At 38.3% G+C, this 13899-nt stretch overlaps 1 protein-coding gene across 3 annotated transcripts in view; it reads right to left on the reverse strand.

Moving 5' to 3' along the window:
• itga7 (integrin, alpha 7) overlaps window positions 1–13899 on the reverse strand; it is a 36018-nt gene that overhangs the window by 19812 nt on the left and 2307 nt on the right. For all 3 annotated transcript variants that reach the window (XR_011915179.1, XM_072381870.1, XM_072381869.1), the window contains exons 2-3: window positions 456–583; window positions 26–105 (exon numbers count right to left, since the gene is read on the reverse strand). Coding sequence is in view for 2 of the 3 variants with exons in the window: in XM_072381870.1 (XP_072237971.1) it covers window positions 26–105; window positions 456–583 (208 nt within the window). In the remaining variant the exon portion in view is untranslated. The remainder of the gene's footprint in view (window positions 1–25; window positions 106–455; window positions 584–13899) is intronic.

The following is a 13899-nucleotide window of genomic DNA, read 5'->3' on the forward strand; positions in this document are numbered from 1 at the left end:
AATACATAATGCTTCCATTACTTACCACTACCTTGCCTCCAATCCCCTGACTCTTGACCGTTACTCCCAACCACTGGTTGTTTTTGCTCTCTCTGTCCAGATTCACTGAGTGAAAACACAGGAGGAAATGTCAAACATGATAGTTTCCAGATTGTAAATCAATCAGGCTTTGGGAGCAAAGTAAGCAAACAGTGTTTTTTCAACATTCACTAATGAAAGCAGGCTACCACATTAAGTACATTTTAATGGGGACATGAGTTAGAGGCTTTTTTGTTAACAAAGATATACTTGCATTCAAAATAGATTTTCCATGGAATGCACCATTTTCTTTAATAACTGATTAACTCTTCAATTAACAAAAGGTCCAGATATTGATATTAAAGTAGTTGTCATATTTTATTTAGATTAACTAATTCACCAGTGGATTAACTAGTTCAGCTAAAATATAAACTCACCGTCTCCATCGATATCAACCCTCTCACAGTCATACTCCTCTGGAGTGATCGGACACCTGAACAGAGCCCCTGGTCGACTGCCCCTCAACAGGCCATGCCCCGCTGCCTGTGGTGCCCCCACCAGGATCCTTAAAGAAAATCAATGATTTTCAATTGCTGTGCCTGATGCCAAAGACAAAAACTTGATGTGACAGATTGAAATGTGTCCACAATAATTATCTCATCAGAACTTTTTTCGTCCTTACTTAAAACGTCTGCAGCTCAGCTGCAGTTAAAGTCCATCTCAGACCACACACACTCACTGAAGCATGCCATCATTTTACGTCAACTTAAAAAAATATCTAACATACAGCAACCACCAGTCATCCTTTACAATCAAGTCAGGAAAAGGTTTTATTCTCAGTGAGATGGTTGCTGATATTTTGGGGCCAGTGTCACTGCCCTCTGCCATATTAGGACTGACTGATTCAGGCAGGGATGCTATTTAAAAACTGAGTGTTGAGTCACATTCCACCCAACACTATCAGCCATGGCATATGCATGGAGGCAAGACGTACGTGAAACAGAGGCAGAAAAGAGAAAGAGCCGAAATAAAGGACAGAATAAATCGAAACAAATTACTGAAAGATCTATCCCAAATTTAGTTTATTAACATTGTGCCAAAAATTCTCTTTCAAACATAACAACATAACAATGATTGGCTCTTTTGTGTGATGACTAATGCACAAGGCTGTTACCACCAGCTCCCTTCATATCAACTGTGTTATGTTCATGCTTAAATTAGAGCTATCCCTGTCGCTGGAAAGTATCTTACTGACAAAAACAGTGTAACAGCAGGGACCATGCTGAATATGTCTACAGAGTAACACTACAGTGTGTTCACTGAGAGGTAGCCAATAGAAAAGGGAAGAGCACACAGCAGCTCCTTGTTACTACCAAGTTCAATCATTGATATCGTAATGTTTTGAATTAGTACACAGCTTCACTTTGTTCTTGGTCAGATAACTGTGTCAAAGCTGCATTCTTTCAAATTAAGTTTTGTCAGAACAGGCAGCACATAAACACAGCTTTCTAGGCTGTTTATTTGTAGATTCAAGTGAAATGTCTCCTTGCAGCACTGATATTTGTGGTGTGCAGATAACTTGGTGATCACTGGAGCTGAGAAAAAATGCTAACAGAAGTTAACGGAACTGTCATTTTAGCATGTTAGATAAAGGGGATTAGGCTGGCCAAAATGTCTTCTGTCATCAGAAACTGTATTTCTGTCAGTGTTATCCATCTTTTGTGTACATGCAACCAAAGTCTGCTCCAATGCTATTGATTAATAGTTGGACTATAAATCGACTAAAACCGGAAACCTTGTGCCAACAAAAGTTTGTCCCTTGCTTACATACTCTGCATGTTTATACACTGCGAGGCTATTAGTTTAGAAAGATTTACACAGTTGTGAATGCTGCAGACATTACGTACACTTGGTTTTGATTTAGTCCCCTGTTTGAGTTTACAGAAATAGATTGATTAGATTATAAATATGGGAATGTGGTACCACTGTGTATCCAAAACAATACTGAAATCATTTAATGATTTATTTTATACACTGTAGCTGATGCTTGGCTTCGCAAATACATGTTTACATGTTATAGCTTTTTTCTTGCACTTGGCAGCAGTATCAGTAATATGTGGAATAATCTAACCTGTGACCTACTCTTCATTGTGTTGACGCTGTCCCATTTACATCTGCTAAAGGCCCCGTCATTATGAAGGGCCTTCTTTCTATTACGGGAATGCTGTTTGCAGGACATACAAAATCAGAAAGTTAAAGGTTAATCTTTGGAATTAGTTATTGTCAGCTCCTCCGGACTCAAGCTAACTCTCAGCCAATCTTTCGATCAACACAATTAGCTTTTACTTGCCCTTAATTTTACTATCAAACTATTCAGTACCACCATAGTACACTTTTTTAACCATATTAGCGTTTTTGTTCACTGATGGATGACTTGAATTATTGTTCTGTTAGCACAAGATGTAAGCTTAGATCAGTTAAAATAGAAATACAAGTGCAAAAGGATTATTTGCTAAATTTAGCCTGCTCAGAGTGGCAAAAGCATTTCCTAAGCAGAATACTCCTTTCATCATAAATTAAAGGCAGCTACCAGTAATGTTTTATATTCTTGGACATCATCACTTAATGTTGCCATTTGTCATGAACCAGTTCTCAGAACTTTATACAGGACTGGTCCTCCAGTGGGTAAAACACACAGATACTGATACCACCCAGACTGCAGGACAGCTCAGCTTTCTATTTTTTGCTTCCTGACAAATGCAGCTATCGTGGTACAGTTATGCATGTCTTAGGAAGGATTCCGCAGATTAATGAGCAACGTCCCAAACTAGCCTCCAATAGCGAAGACATTACAACAGAAAAAGGCCTATTGATGATGCTGCCCATTGCTGGTTGTCCAAATTAAAAATAATGTTACAATTAGTGTTAAGGTCATGTAAATGTATGTTTAACAAAGAGAATTTGGTTAAGACAAATAACATATCACTAAATTATCTGATAAGATCCAATCCCTCTTAGCTCAACATTCCAGCAGGCTCTAGATTATGTTTAGGAGTAAAGGTGAAACGTCTCCCTACCCCCACGTGTGCAAATGTATGAGCAGGTGTAAGGGTGTCAGTATGGGAGGTCTTTTAATCTGTCATACCACTATTATTTGAACAAGAGGTCAGGATGGTTCCCAACATGTCTAGTTATTAATAGTGTACAAGCCTGCCAGATTCAGCCTATTCTTTACGGAAAAAATCCTTCATGAAACAAAAGATACCGACTGTCCATATGAGAAACTATTAAAGCAATATTTTTCTGCTCATATTTTTGCAATTTAATTTAGCACAAATAAACCGAGAGATAGTCAGTGTCACAGTCTGCTATAGAAGTTTATGTTATGTCACAGTTTGTTTAATCATGGTTTCAGTTATGTTCTAGTCCTGTTTTTCCCCTGCCACCTCAGTTCACTCAAGTCACCTGGTTAATTGTTCACAGCTGCACCTCATTCACTGATCACTCCCTCCACAGTATTTAGTCTTCTGGTTTCCTTTCAGTCACTGCAGAATCCTTACCTCACTATCCCTTCATGCTTCCACGACAAACGATAAGTTTGATTGCCTGCCTCATAGCCTGTTTAAGATAGCCTTAGTCATAGTGTTTTTTCATAGCCTTGTTTTGTTTAGTGTTTTTTTATGTTAAGTATTTTTGATAATCCGACTCTGCCGCGCCTTTTGTTCCTGCTCCCCGTTTTTGTAAATAAACCTTTTAATTTTTGAGAAGAACTGCATCTGGGTCCCTTCTCGCACCACGCACCGTGACAGTCAGCAGTTGTTGGTTTAACATAACTTGTACATTATTATAGTACAGTATGTCTCACTTACAAAATAATTCATACAGGAACTGAAACAAGTTGTTGATCGTACAATCAGTCGAAAAAGGAGAATTTAATAGTTTCAGTAATTTGCACTCAATAGTTCTAGATTTGTATTTTGAGGGTTTGTGTCGTCTTTTTGTTTGACCATTGAATCTTTTAGTTTTTGGCTACAGACCAGAAGAAACAAAAAAATTGAAGATGGCCAAACAGTTAACCAGCTAATCAAAACAAAGACAGAAAACTTTAGATATGTAACAGTATTCATACCCTTGATTTGTTGTTTTCAAAAAAGACGATTGTCACAGTCCTGAAAATAGCCAGCTTCCATTATAAAAGTAAAAATGAATTAGGTTTATCCTTGCTGCTAAGGAACCCCTTCTCTTCTGCACTATAATTGTAAATATTGACGAGACAGAATATGTTCTTGTCCTTCTCACCAAAAAGTGCATTCAAATTTGTATTTGAAGTTTAGGTAAAACTTAAACCAGCAGGCCAAACAAACAAAGGATGTCTGACAAAGACATGACGATGGGATTTAAATCATCTTCGCAAGATGTAATTAAACATAAAATTAACTTTGATTGTTGAAGATTTTAGTTTAAGAAAAAAAATTAATTGAACAATTATGTCCCTAAACAGAAAGTAGGATTACAGTAAGTTAAAACTGTTCAGCCTGCTTTATGACATAATGGAAAATGTACTAAATTATCCTGCAGCACTGAAAAGTGTTCGGCTGACAGACATCCACACCTGCCCCAAATTCGCCACAGATGAACCCTCATGGCTGAGTAATTCTTTCATTCATTTGCCCTTTTAATGTGAGTCAATCCTGAGCCCTCCTCATTGCTCAGGATTGACTCATACGGCACCATCATGGTCTCCATTGCCAAAATCATCTTCAGTAAATCTGCATTTGACATGGTGTGTGGGTGTGTTTGCGCGTGTGTGTGTGTGTGTGGTGTGTACTTGTGGTGTTGCCACTGCACACTGACCACAGAGAAGATATGGAGAAGAATGTGATGATGTCTCGTGAAAAACCCACATGAACCTTGAAGCAACAGAGCAAGAACCAGCATTTGTGCCAGTTTGGATTACACTACCAGGATGAACACACAGATTAGATAAAGCACATGGGCTCTGTTTTACACAGGGGCCCCCTCTGACAAACTGATTAACACAAGTCTGGAATCTCTACTTGGGCACAGTAATGCTATTAGCTATGCTAATATATACCGGCTAACACAATCAAGATGGCACCGATCATTCCAGATGATCAGTCACTTCCTCTTGAAGTTGAGTAGGTGATTTTTTTCATACCCATAATCTTAGATAAACTTGTTAACAGCACAGCTGAAGGGTTTTGGTCATGCATCTGAGAGTGTTGGATGTCTGTAGGAAAGTTTAAACCAAACACTAAAATTCAGTCAACATTTGCTGAGATATTTCACTCTGGAGCTAAGTGGTGGACTGAACTAATGGACGGTGGGATTGACACTGAAGTAGCTAGAGCCATGTGACCATTACTAAAAAAAAAGAGTCAAAGAGTGTAAGAAGGCAAAACATGGACTGATAGCAAATTAAACAATAACAAATAAAAACTGTAATGAAATGGTAATGTAGATGACCGACCAGTGGATCCATCGAGCCATCAATCAGTTTTTAATCAACTAATTACACCAGCTGAGATGAAAGTACTCATCAAATGAAGTAGGGGGGGTGAGTTATTAACTGGATTCTTCTTCTTTTTACCAAGTAAATAACAATGCACGTCACAACAAAATTTCAAAAACATTAATATTCACAAACATCTAGTTTGATGTGAGGTTTGTAACCCCTGCTCTATCTCCACAGTCATTGTTTTCTTAGTTGGCAAAGACAACTGACACTCATTACACTGCACTCATCCCACACATGTGTTCACTGAGGGGAGCATGTGCAGTGACCCCAACACTTTCTCTACCGTCCACCCCTTCCACCGACAGCCCCTCTCAATCCTCCCCCACACCCGGGAGTCACATCCTCGCCAACAGTCTTCTGAAGAGCAGCAGGAAAAGAAGAACGCACCACACATGTAACCACTGTTCAGATTTCTTTTGTTTGTCTAAATAATAAGAGAAAAAGAGTTTGCTGGTCTGTCTCACAAATATGGTCCTCTGGCTTGTTTCTTAAAGCTATTTTATTATAATTAAATTTCTCAGATCACATGCTCCTGCATGGGTTGGCAAAATTCCCCACCTCTCATAACCTTCTTATCACAATAAGTTGCATACACTCAAAACTCCCTTAAGCTAAAAACAAAACTGTCTCTTCATTCTCAAAAATACTTTGGCTGAACCTAACAATAGCTGCATTTATAGTTATAAACACACCCATACTCAATCTCAGCCTTTGCAAGAAGGTATTTTACAATCCCAATTGAATTCAAAGCTTTATCTTTTTTTTTTATGCGAAGAAAACTGACATTCAAGGCAAATAGAGGAAAAAAATATGAAAGCAGATGAGACTGGGGTGAACATCGCATATGGTAAGCAATATGTCTAAGGGCAAAAGAGTTTTTCTTCACTTAAATTGTTAGCAACATGAAAACTTGTTTTTTTTTCTTTTTTTAAACCCAAGCCCTCTCTTGGAATGTTCCAGCTGTGGGGTTTCCAAGGATGCTAATGTGTGCAAAAGTTGAATCATTAACACCCTAAACATTTCCAACATTAAATTTCATGAGTATTATTGCTGCTCCCTCCTAATGTGTTCACCCCCTTTAACATCTATCCATCACACAGCAGTGTTGGATAGTAGCTCTAAAGGATCAACGTGGGGGCCAAGAGGCTCTTTAGCCTTTCTGTTGCTGTCCTGGCACAAAACTGTGACCTCTGACCTACACAAACATGCACACTTACATACACACACACATCCACAGGAAAACATGCAAGCATGACATTAATATAGGGCTGAGTGTACACAATCTAACACACTGGAGACATTCAGCTAAAAACAGGAGGTTGTAAATGACTATGTGAACTATAGATCAACTCACTGTCCAACAAAGTCAGATGAAACAATCAGTTTCATAAAGATAAAGGGCCTCTTTCAGGAAATGTACATTTCACACCTGACAGCGATTTCTCCTTTTAATATCTGCTGATGAGGGAACAACAGCTGAGAATGAGGTGACCAAGCTGTGAATCATCACATTTTTAACATTTCAACTCTCTCCCACTTTGAGAAGAAGAGAAAAACGATTGAGCAACACAAGATTAAGGGTGAAAAGAGAGACAGCTGCCATTTGGGGCAAAAACTCCTTTGGGATACTGTGCTTCAGTGTCAACGAATGTTACACAAATTCCTGCTCTGATGATTTGTTTTACAGACTTCACAAGGACAGAGTCCTGATCTAAAAAGAAAATTAAAATACGACGGTGAAAGTAGAATGGCAGTAAAAGAAGGACACAAACATTGTGCTTTTCGCTCTAAGGACAATGGTAACCCTATCCTCACATCATATGCATCTTTTACAGCCCCTAAGACCACCACCTGCCCCACTGATCAATAAGTGAACGTCCATTTTCAGGCTGAGATGGGGTAATGATTGGCCCCTCAGGTCTGAAGGGTAGATGACACAACCCCTACACCATTCCTCCCCTGTTCCTCTTTATCTTCTTCTTTTGTCTGCTCCCTTATCCACTCATCCATCTATTGATCTGTCTATCTCAGTTTGGTGTCTCAAATTCCCCTCTGTTTAAGAGTTCTCTCTTTCTATTTTTCCTTTTCTAACAATTTTCTGAACAATTTGTTCAGATCATAAGGTGTCCACACATTCTCCTGCCATCTTCCATCAGAGTTCAGTTGGTGAAAAACAGGGTTATTGTCTGAAAAACACAGATGAATATCCTTACCTCTGTTTCTTGTCCCGAGGAGAACTAATCAACTACACAGCTGTTTTCTAAATTACAGAATATGAATAAGAGTGACTGCCTTCTAATTACTTATCAACCATTCAAGTCATATTCGCCTCTAAATTAAATAGAATTTTGCCCTGGCCCTGGCAAAATTTAACACTATGGTACCCTTATTGGGTCTACATTATCCACACTGATTCAGCTATGATCAAAAGCAACTCCATTACCTGTGCTTGTTAGCCAAAACATAATGAACTTTAAAAAAAAAAAAAAAACCTTCCGAAAGGTTCTTGATAACAAAGAGTTGTCTTGTTGATGGTAGTTGTGTGTGTGTGTGTGTAGTTTCATACGGTGAGTAACTAAATCTGTTTGCAACCTTTTTTTAAGTAATGTTTTTTAGGGGTCATCTATGTGTTAAAGTTCTTTTTTTTTCATTGCTTTGTTTTAAAGGGTTTGAAGATGATCATCTATGCAGCTTAAAATGAGTAATTAACTATTAAAATGAACTATCATAAACATATTTGACATAATTTAGTCTTTCTGTGTGCCTAACATTTAGTTTTGCAAAGTTATGTAAGATGCGGCATTGTGCTATATTTGAAAGTATTCTAATATGTTTCATATTTCTATGAATCATACGCAAAATAAGATTTTCAGGGACACATTTTCTTTCACTGTTCATTTTACACAGGCCATATATTAGCATGTTAAGGGTAGTGTATATTATTTATTTCATACCTTGCAGTCACTCTATGCAGTCATTTGCTCATTTATAGAAGAATCTTGAAATGGAATGTATGTGTTTTACATCACCATCACTGTGGTGGCGAGTTGCAGTCGTCCACTTTCATGATTTTTTACTTTTGCTTATTTGTGAGCTATTGAAACAGTAGCAGAGGCTGCCACAGTCATACCCTGATTGAAATTAATCAGTGTTCGTATTTGCTCCTTGACATTTCACAGTTTATGTTATTCGAGCCATGACCACCATATATTGGTCTGTGACCCCCAGAGATTATTTCTGAAACAGTGTTCATTTTAAAATGTTGCCAAAGTGAAAATGTTTTGTGTTGGAGACAATCTAAGATCACCCAGTTGAAAGAAATTATAAAAAGAAAGATGGAAAAAAAAAACGTAACAAGGCGAAGGACATCTATTGAAAATATTATTGCAACATTTGTATAGTATGATTGTTTGTAAGCAAAGACAATACTGAAGAATCAATCAGCAGATCTCTTTAATAAATACAAACAGTCTTGTAATTTCCTGTTCCCGTTTGCTTTTCTTGTTGTCTTTCTGAAACCATTTCAGTATCAGTTCCCAGTAGAGCTGCCATGGGCTGATTGATTAAACTGCGTCTGTATCACTGTTAGCCCAACTGCCTCCATGTACACACACACACAAGCATGGGGACACACATATTAAATCAAAAGGGAAGCCTGAAATGATTTATTCATCCCTGCAGCCCCCATTCCCATCAGACCTTTGACACCTCCCCCACATATAGATCATACGATATTCAGAGCCAATTACTGGAGTCAAATCTAAGCAATGCTAACCTTTTTACTAAGTAACACAGAAAGCAAACCTTAAGCGAGTCAACAAGATTTATGATCATCACTGATCATAATCATGTAAGTCAAAATTGCAAAATACCAGATATACTTGAGTAACCTCAGGACTTTATAACAATTGTCTTTGAAAAGCAGATGCAGAATCAGCGACTGCTCTTCCAACACTGCCAAACTGCGCATTTTCTCTGCACCTCCATTCAAATTAAAGTTGTATGTTTCCTCCTGACTCTGCAGATTGTTCCTGTGCTTTCAGTGCTTACATGAACACGTGGTCTGCAAAGTAATATTCCTGAAAGCTCTCAGCCAGGCAGTGCTGCTTCCAACCGAGCTTTTGTCCAGGCCCAGGCAGCACAGTGCAGGAATGGGAGACTGCTAAATAGACAGAGAGTAAGTGGGAGGTAGGAAAGGCATTAATCGTGTGTGTGTCTGTGTGTGAGTGTGTGCATGCCAGACTGTAAAGCACATGCCATAGAACCTTTGCTCTTCCTGATCTCTCATATAAATAAGCACTGCAACAGTTCCTACATTTATGAGTCTTTCACTTGAATGGCCTTTGGGAGATTTAGTAAGACAGTTACTTTGGGCCACAAGAAGAAAGAATGAGTGACTGGGAAAGGAATCATGAATTGAATTAGGAGGGAAAGGGGGGGACGGTTCATTCAAGACTCCTAAGCTAGGAATGAAAAAGTAGCCTTCATCTGGCTATTGTCATGTAAAATAGCATCTAGATTTTTTTTTCTGCAAGGCCCTATTGAAATACATTTCTCTATTTTGTTCAAAATAAAATAGAGGGCAGATGACATTGAATTGACTCGTGGCCACAGGAAAAAAAACCAAAGTACAGTCAATGTTTGTGATTTATAAAAACAAAGGTACTTACAGTAAGTAGCACAAACACAACATCTGAGCATGCATTACACCATCTCACTATACCATAAAACTGCAACTCATTCTATTTGAATATCATTTTCTATCTTAAAGAAAGTTTTACACTGATCTTTTCACTGCAAGAAAGTGTTTTAATTGGCATTCAGTGCAGTGTCAATAGACTGTGCAGTAGCCAAAGGTATAAACTGTCTCCAGCTTTAAAGGGCACTGATAAGAGCACAACACCTAGGTTCACATTTTCAGTGAGGATGCTGCACTCTGGGTTGCAAGAGTGAGCACAGCTTACTTTTTCTATATAAAAAGATATGTTTATTGAGCATACCATCTCACAAAGAGGATCTGAATCAAACAGCTACAAGTCACGGTGAACAAAAGAAGAGACTGATCAAATTTGACCTAACAACAAAACAGCTGGTAGTTCATACTCTGTGCCGTTCAGAGGGGCTGATATCCAATTAACTTCGACAGTTGTGATTATTGGAAACTGCTGTCCATCACAGCCTGCGGATACTGTTTAAAACCATCCCTTCTTGGTGTTGTAGCTAACAGGCTTGTCCCTCGGGATGTAGTGATAGCAGTTGGATGCATTGGAACTTTATTAGCTGGGGAAAAGGCAAACTTTGTTTTCTGTTTTCACATGAACTTGAAGATTCTAACACATACAAGGCAGAAGAATTTATTGAGAAAAAAACTGTGCTTTATATCAGGGAGCTAGCGTAGAAAATCCAGCTAAAAAGTTTGTGATATTTTTCACTCTCACTCACGATCCATCTATGTCGTGTACTAAAAAATTTCAGGGCTGCAGTGCAAGTGTGAAATGGCTTTTGGTTACAGTTTTTATGCAAGATAAACTAACCTGGCAGCTGGCAGCTTAAATCTTGGTGACATAGACTTTGGTGACATAGTAATAATAAGTGTTATATTTTAATTGAGACTTTCAAGAGAAGCAGTTCAGCCAATATAAGAAAAATAAACAGTCTGTTAATGTCTTCCTGACATTTACTGACTGCCACTGAACATGTTATTAGCCTAGACACTGCGAAACCTGTTAGTCACTTACCTTCTGTATGACACCTGTTTAGATAATAGAGCTCTATGATAAACAGAATAATAAGGGGACCTGGTCTATGTTTCCCATTTCTCCTGTCCTTTCCAAGTTGGTACAGAAAAACTATCATTGGTAGACCTGACTTAGATTAGGATAGGCGATATGTAAAACATCCTTATTAATCCCAGGACCCAAGATTTTCCAGAAGAATATTGCAATCTAATGAGATGATCAATGATTTTCCCTTCACTTGGAAGTGGTTTTAATGTTGTGGCTGATGTTGTTTCTTATTATTGAGCATTTTACTATCTTCGGAAGTCACCATAAAATCACTTCCATGCACCAGTCTTGTCATTTAAGCAGTTAATGAAGCCTACAGTTCAATAAGAGGATTTGTTCAGCCTCACAAATCTCTGTTTTAGATTCTTACTCAGCCTCAACTATATTGGCCACCCGAAGTATTCCTTTCTGCAAGGGCTCCAAAGCAAGTCCAAATACAAACATGAACCATACTGAAACTTAAAACTTTTCTAATAGCCCTACGAGAGCAATGTGACACAGCTAATTTTAAGTCAACAGCTTGACAGTGTGATAAGTCAGTCTAACAATACTGTCAGTGACATGTGGCTAAGTAGACTGATAAGATTTGTAAAAAAAAAACATTACAGAGAAAAACATTTAAAAGAAAAAGGAAATTTACTAATGACACTTGACACAAAGGGTAGCAAGAGTAGAGATGTCGCACATGAGAAGTTAAAAATGCTGTTCACAGATCTTTCAGAAATGAACAATAATGGAAGGTTTGTGGCCAACATCGCAGCTGCAGCAGAAGTGCCTTCCCCTTTTGTCAAAGCACTTTAAAAGAGACAGAAATCTTGAGGCAGAGGGTAACTTGAATCGAACACATGAAAGTGTAAAGATGGATAGTCTCCAGCAGAGCTGGTAACAGAATGGTTTGTGTGCAGAAAGAACATCCCAACATGAATTTATTCTTTGTATACTGATGAAGGAAGTAAGCTGACATTAGCTTTTATATGATGGCCCTGTTATGTCTGAGTACAGACTCACGGAAGCAGTAAAATCTCTGCAGACTCATTTTGGTCCTGTTCAACAGCAAACTGAAATAAATAATGTACAAATAAAGTCTGTATGAGTTGATCATACACCTACATAGAATCTAACTATCTGTATTAGTAACACATTTTCATTTACAACTTATTGACACCTTATTGTTTTTTAACTGCTTGAATAGGATACAAAAAGATTGGGTTGAGTTTTTAGTCTGGACTTTTTTTATTACTCTTATTTTACGATGATGTTGACACATGGAGTAGCTGAATTCAGAGACAATGTCTGAGCAGGGATTAAGGTCAGGGGGCTCCCTGTCTTCACTGGCCAGTGAACTATAAGCAGAAACACTTCTTGTGTCATATAAATAGCCAACGAACACATAACTCCACTCAAATATACTCTCATCTTATCCTCTGTCTGGTATCAGCAGCAGGAGAAGAAGAAGAGGAAGAAGCCCCTCTAAATTCAGCTTGAGCCTCCGCTTCATAACAACCAAGACAGAGAATGTTAAAAGACTTACAAAAGTCCAGGATACCAGATGGAAAATTGTATCCCCCCCTGAGAGTGGCACCCTTTCACTTCCTTGAGACATAACATTGACCAGGATCTCCTTACAGTCATTGTGAGATCATTGTGTCACGTAGGTTCACCTTTTCCTTGACCTTTGTTGCTATACTATAAATAAGCTATGACGGTTTGGGGCAGCCAAAGGCTGGGACTATAGAGACACTGTAAAATAGAACAAAAAGACACTGACAGACATTGTGCGGTAGGCTTTTGAAAGACTACACTCGTCTTCCCCAGTGCTTACTGAACCAGTGGTTTCCCTGTGCTTCCAATGAATTGTACAGCTCCAATGCCACTAAAACCCTACAAGGATGACGACATGACTAAGCTGAAATACATTTGTGTTCAGATATCACAGGTTGTGTGAGCTAATCATGAGTAAGCACAGGACAGAGCATCAAAGCAGCAATATCATTTTCACCATTGAATCAGGTCATGTAAAACACACAATGAGCATAAGACAGAATGGCTACAGGCACCAGTAACTCAAACTTTCATGATACAAAAAGAATCAAAAGAGAGTCAAAAGCATCTAATTACAATAAGTTTCAGGCGGATTGTTTCAAGACAGTATATCAAATGAGCAGAATGATAATACCAGCTTGTTAAGAGGCAGATGACCTGCAATAACAAAGAGAGGGCATTATCATAAAGCCTAATGGAAATGTATTATTCAGGCAGGAAGAATATTTGCTGTTTGTCTGAATAATACATCTCTTAAGGCTTTATCATCCAAAAAAGTTCTTAACTCCTATCATTCAGATGAAATGTAGATGTTCAGCCACAATCTTGTTCCACAGAAAATATGGACATGGCCCCCAATTACAAAATCAGCTGTTTTGGCCACAGCCCAGATTTAACATATAGTGTTTTTACTCTCAGGTGACAAAACACAGGAATTCTGTTTCACATTTTGTACTCAGTGAGGCATGTTTCTCATGAAAGGTTGTCAGGAGACAATGTTGAAAATATTTTTTT

The sequence above is a fragment of the Leuresthes tenuis genome, unplaced genomic scaffold (assembly GCF_036924035.1).
Source record: "Leuresthes tenuis unplaced genomic scaffold, fLeuTen1.0.hap1 SCAF_3, whole genome shotgun sequence".
In the NCBI taxonomy this organism is placed as follows: domain Eukaryota; kingdom Metazoa; phylum Chordata; class Actinopteri; order Atheriniformes; family Atherinopsidae; genus Leuresthes; species Leuresthes tenuis.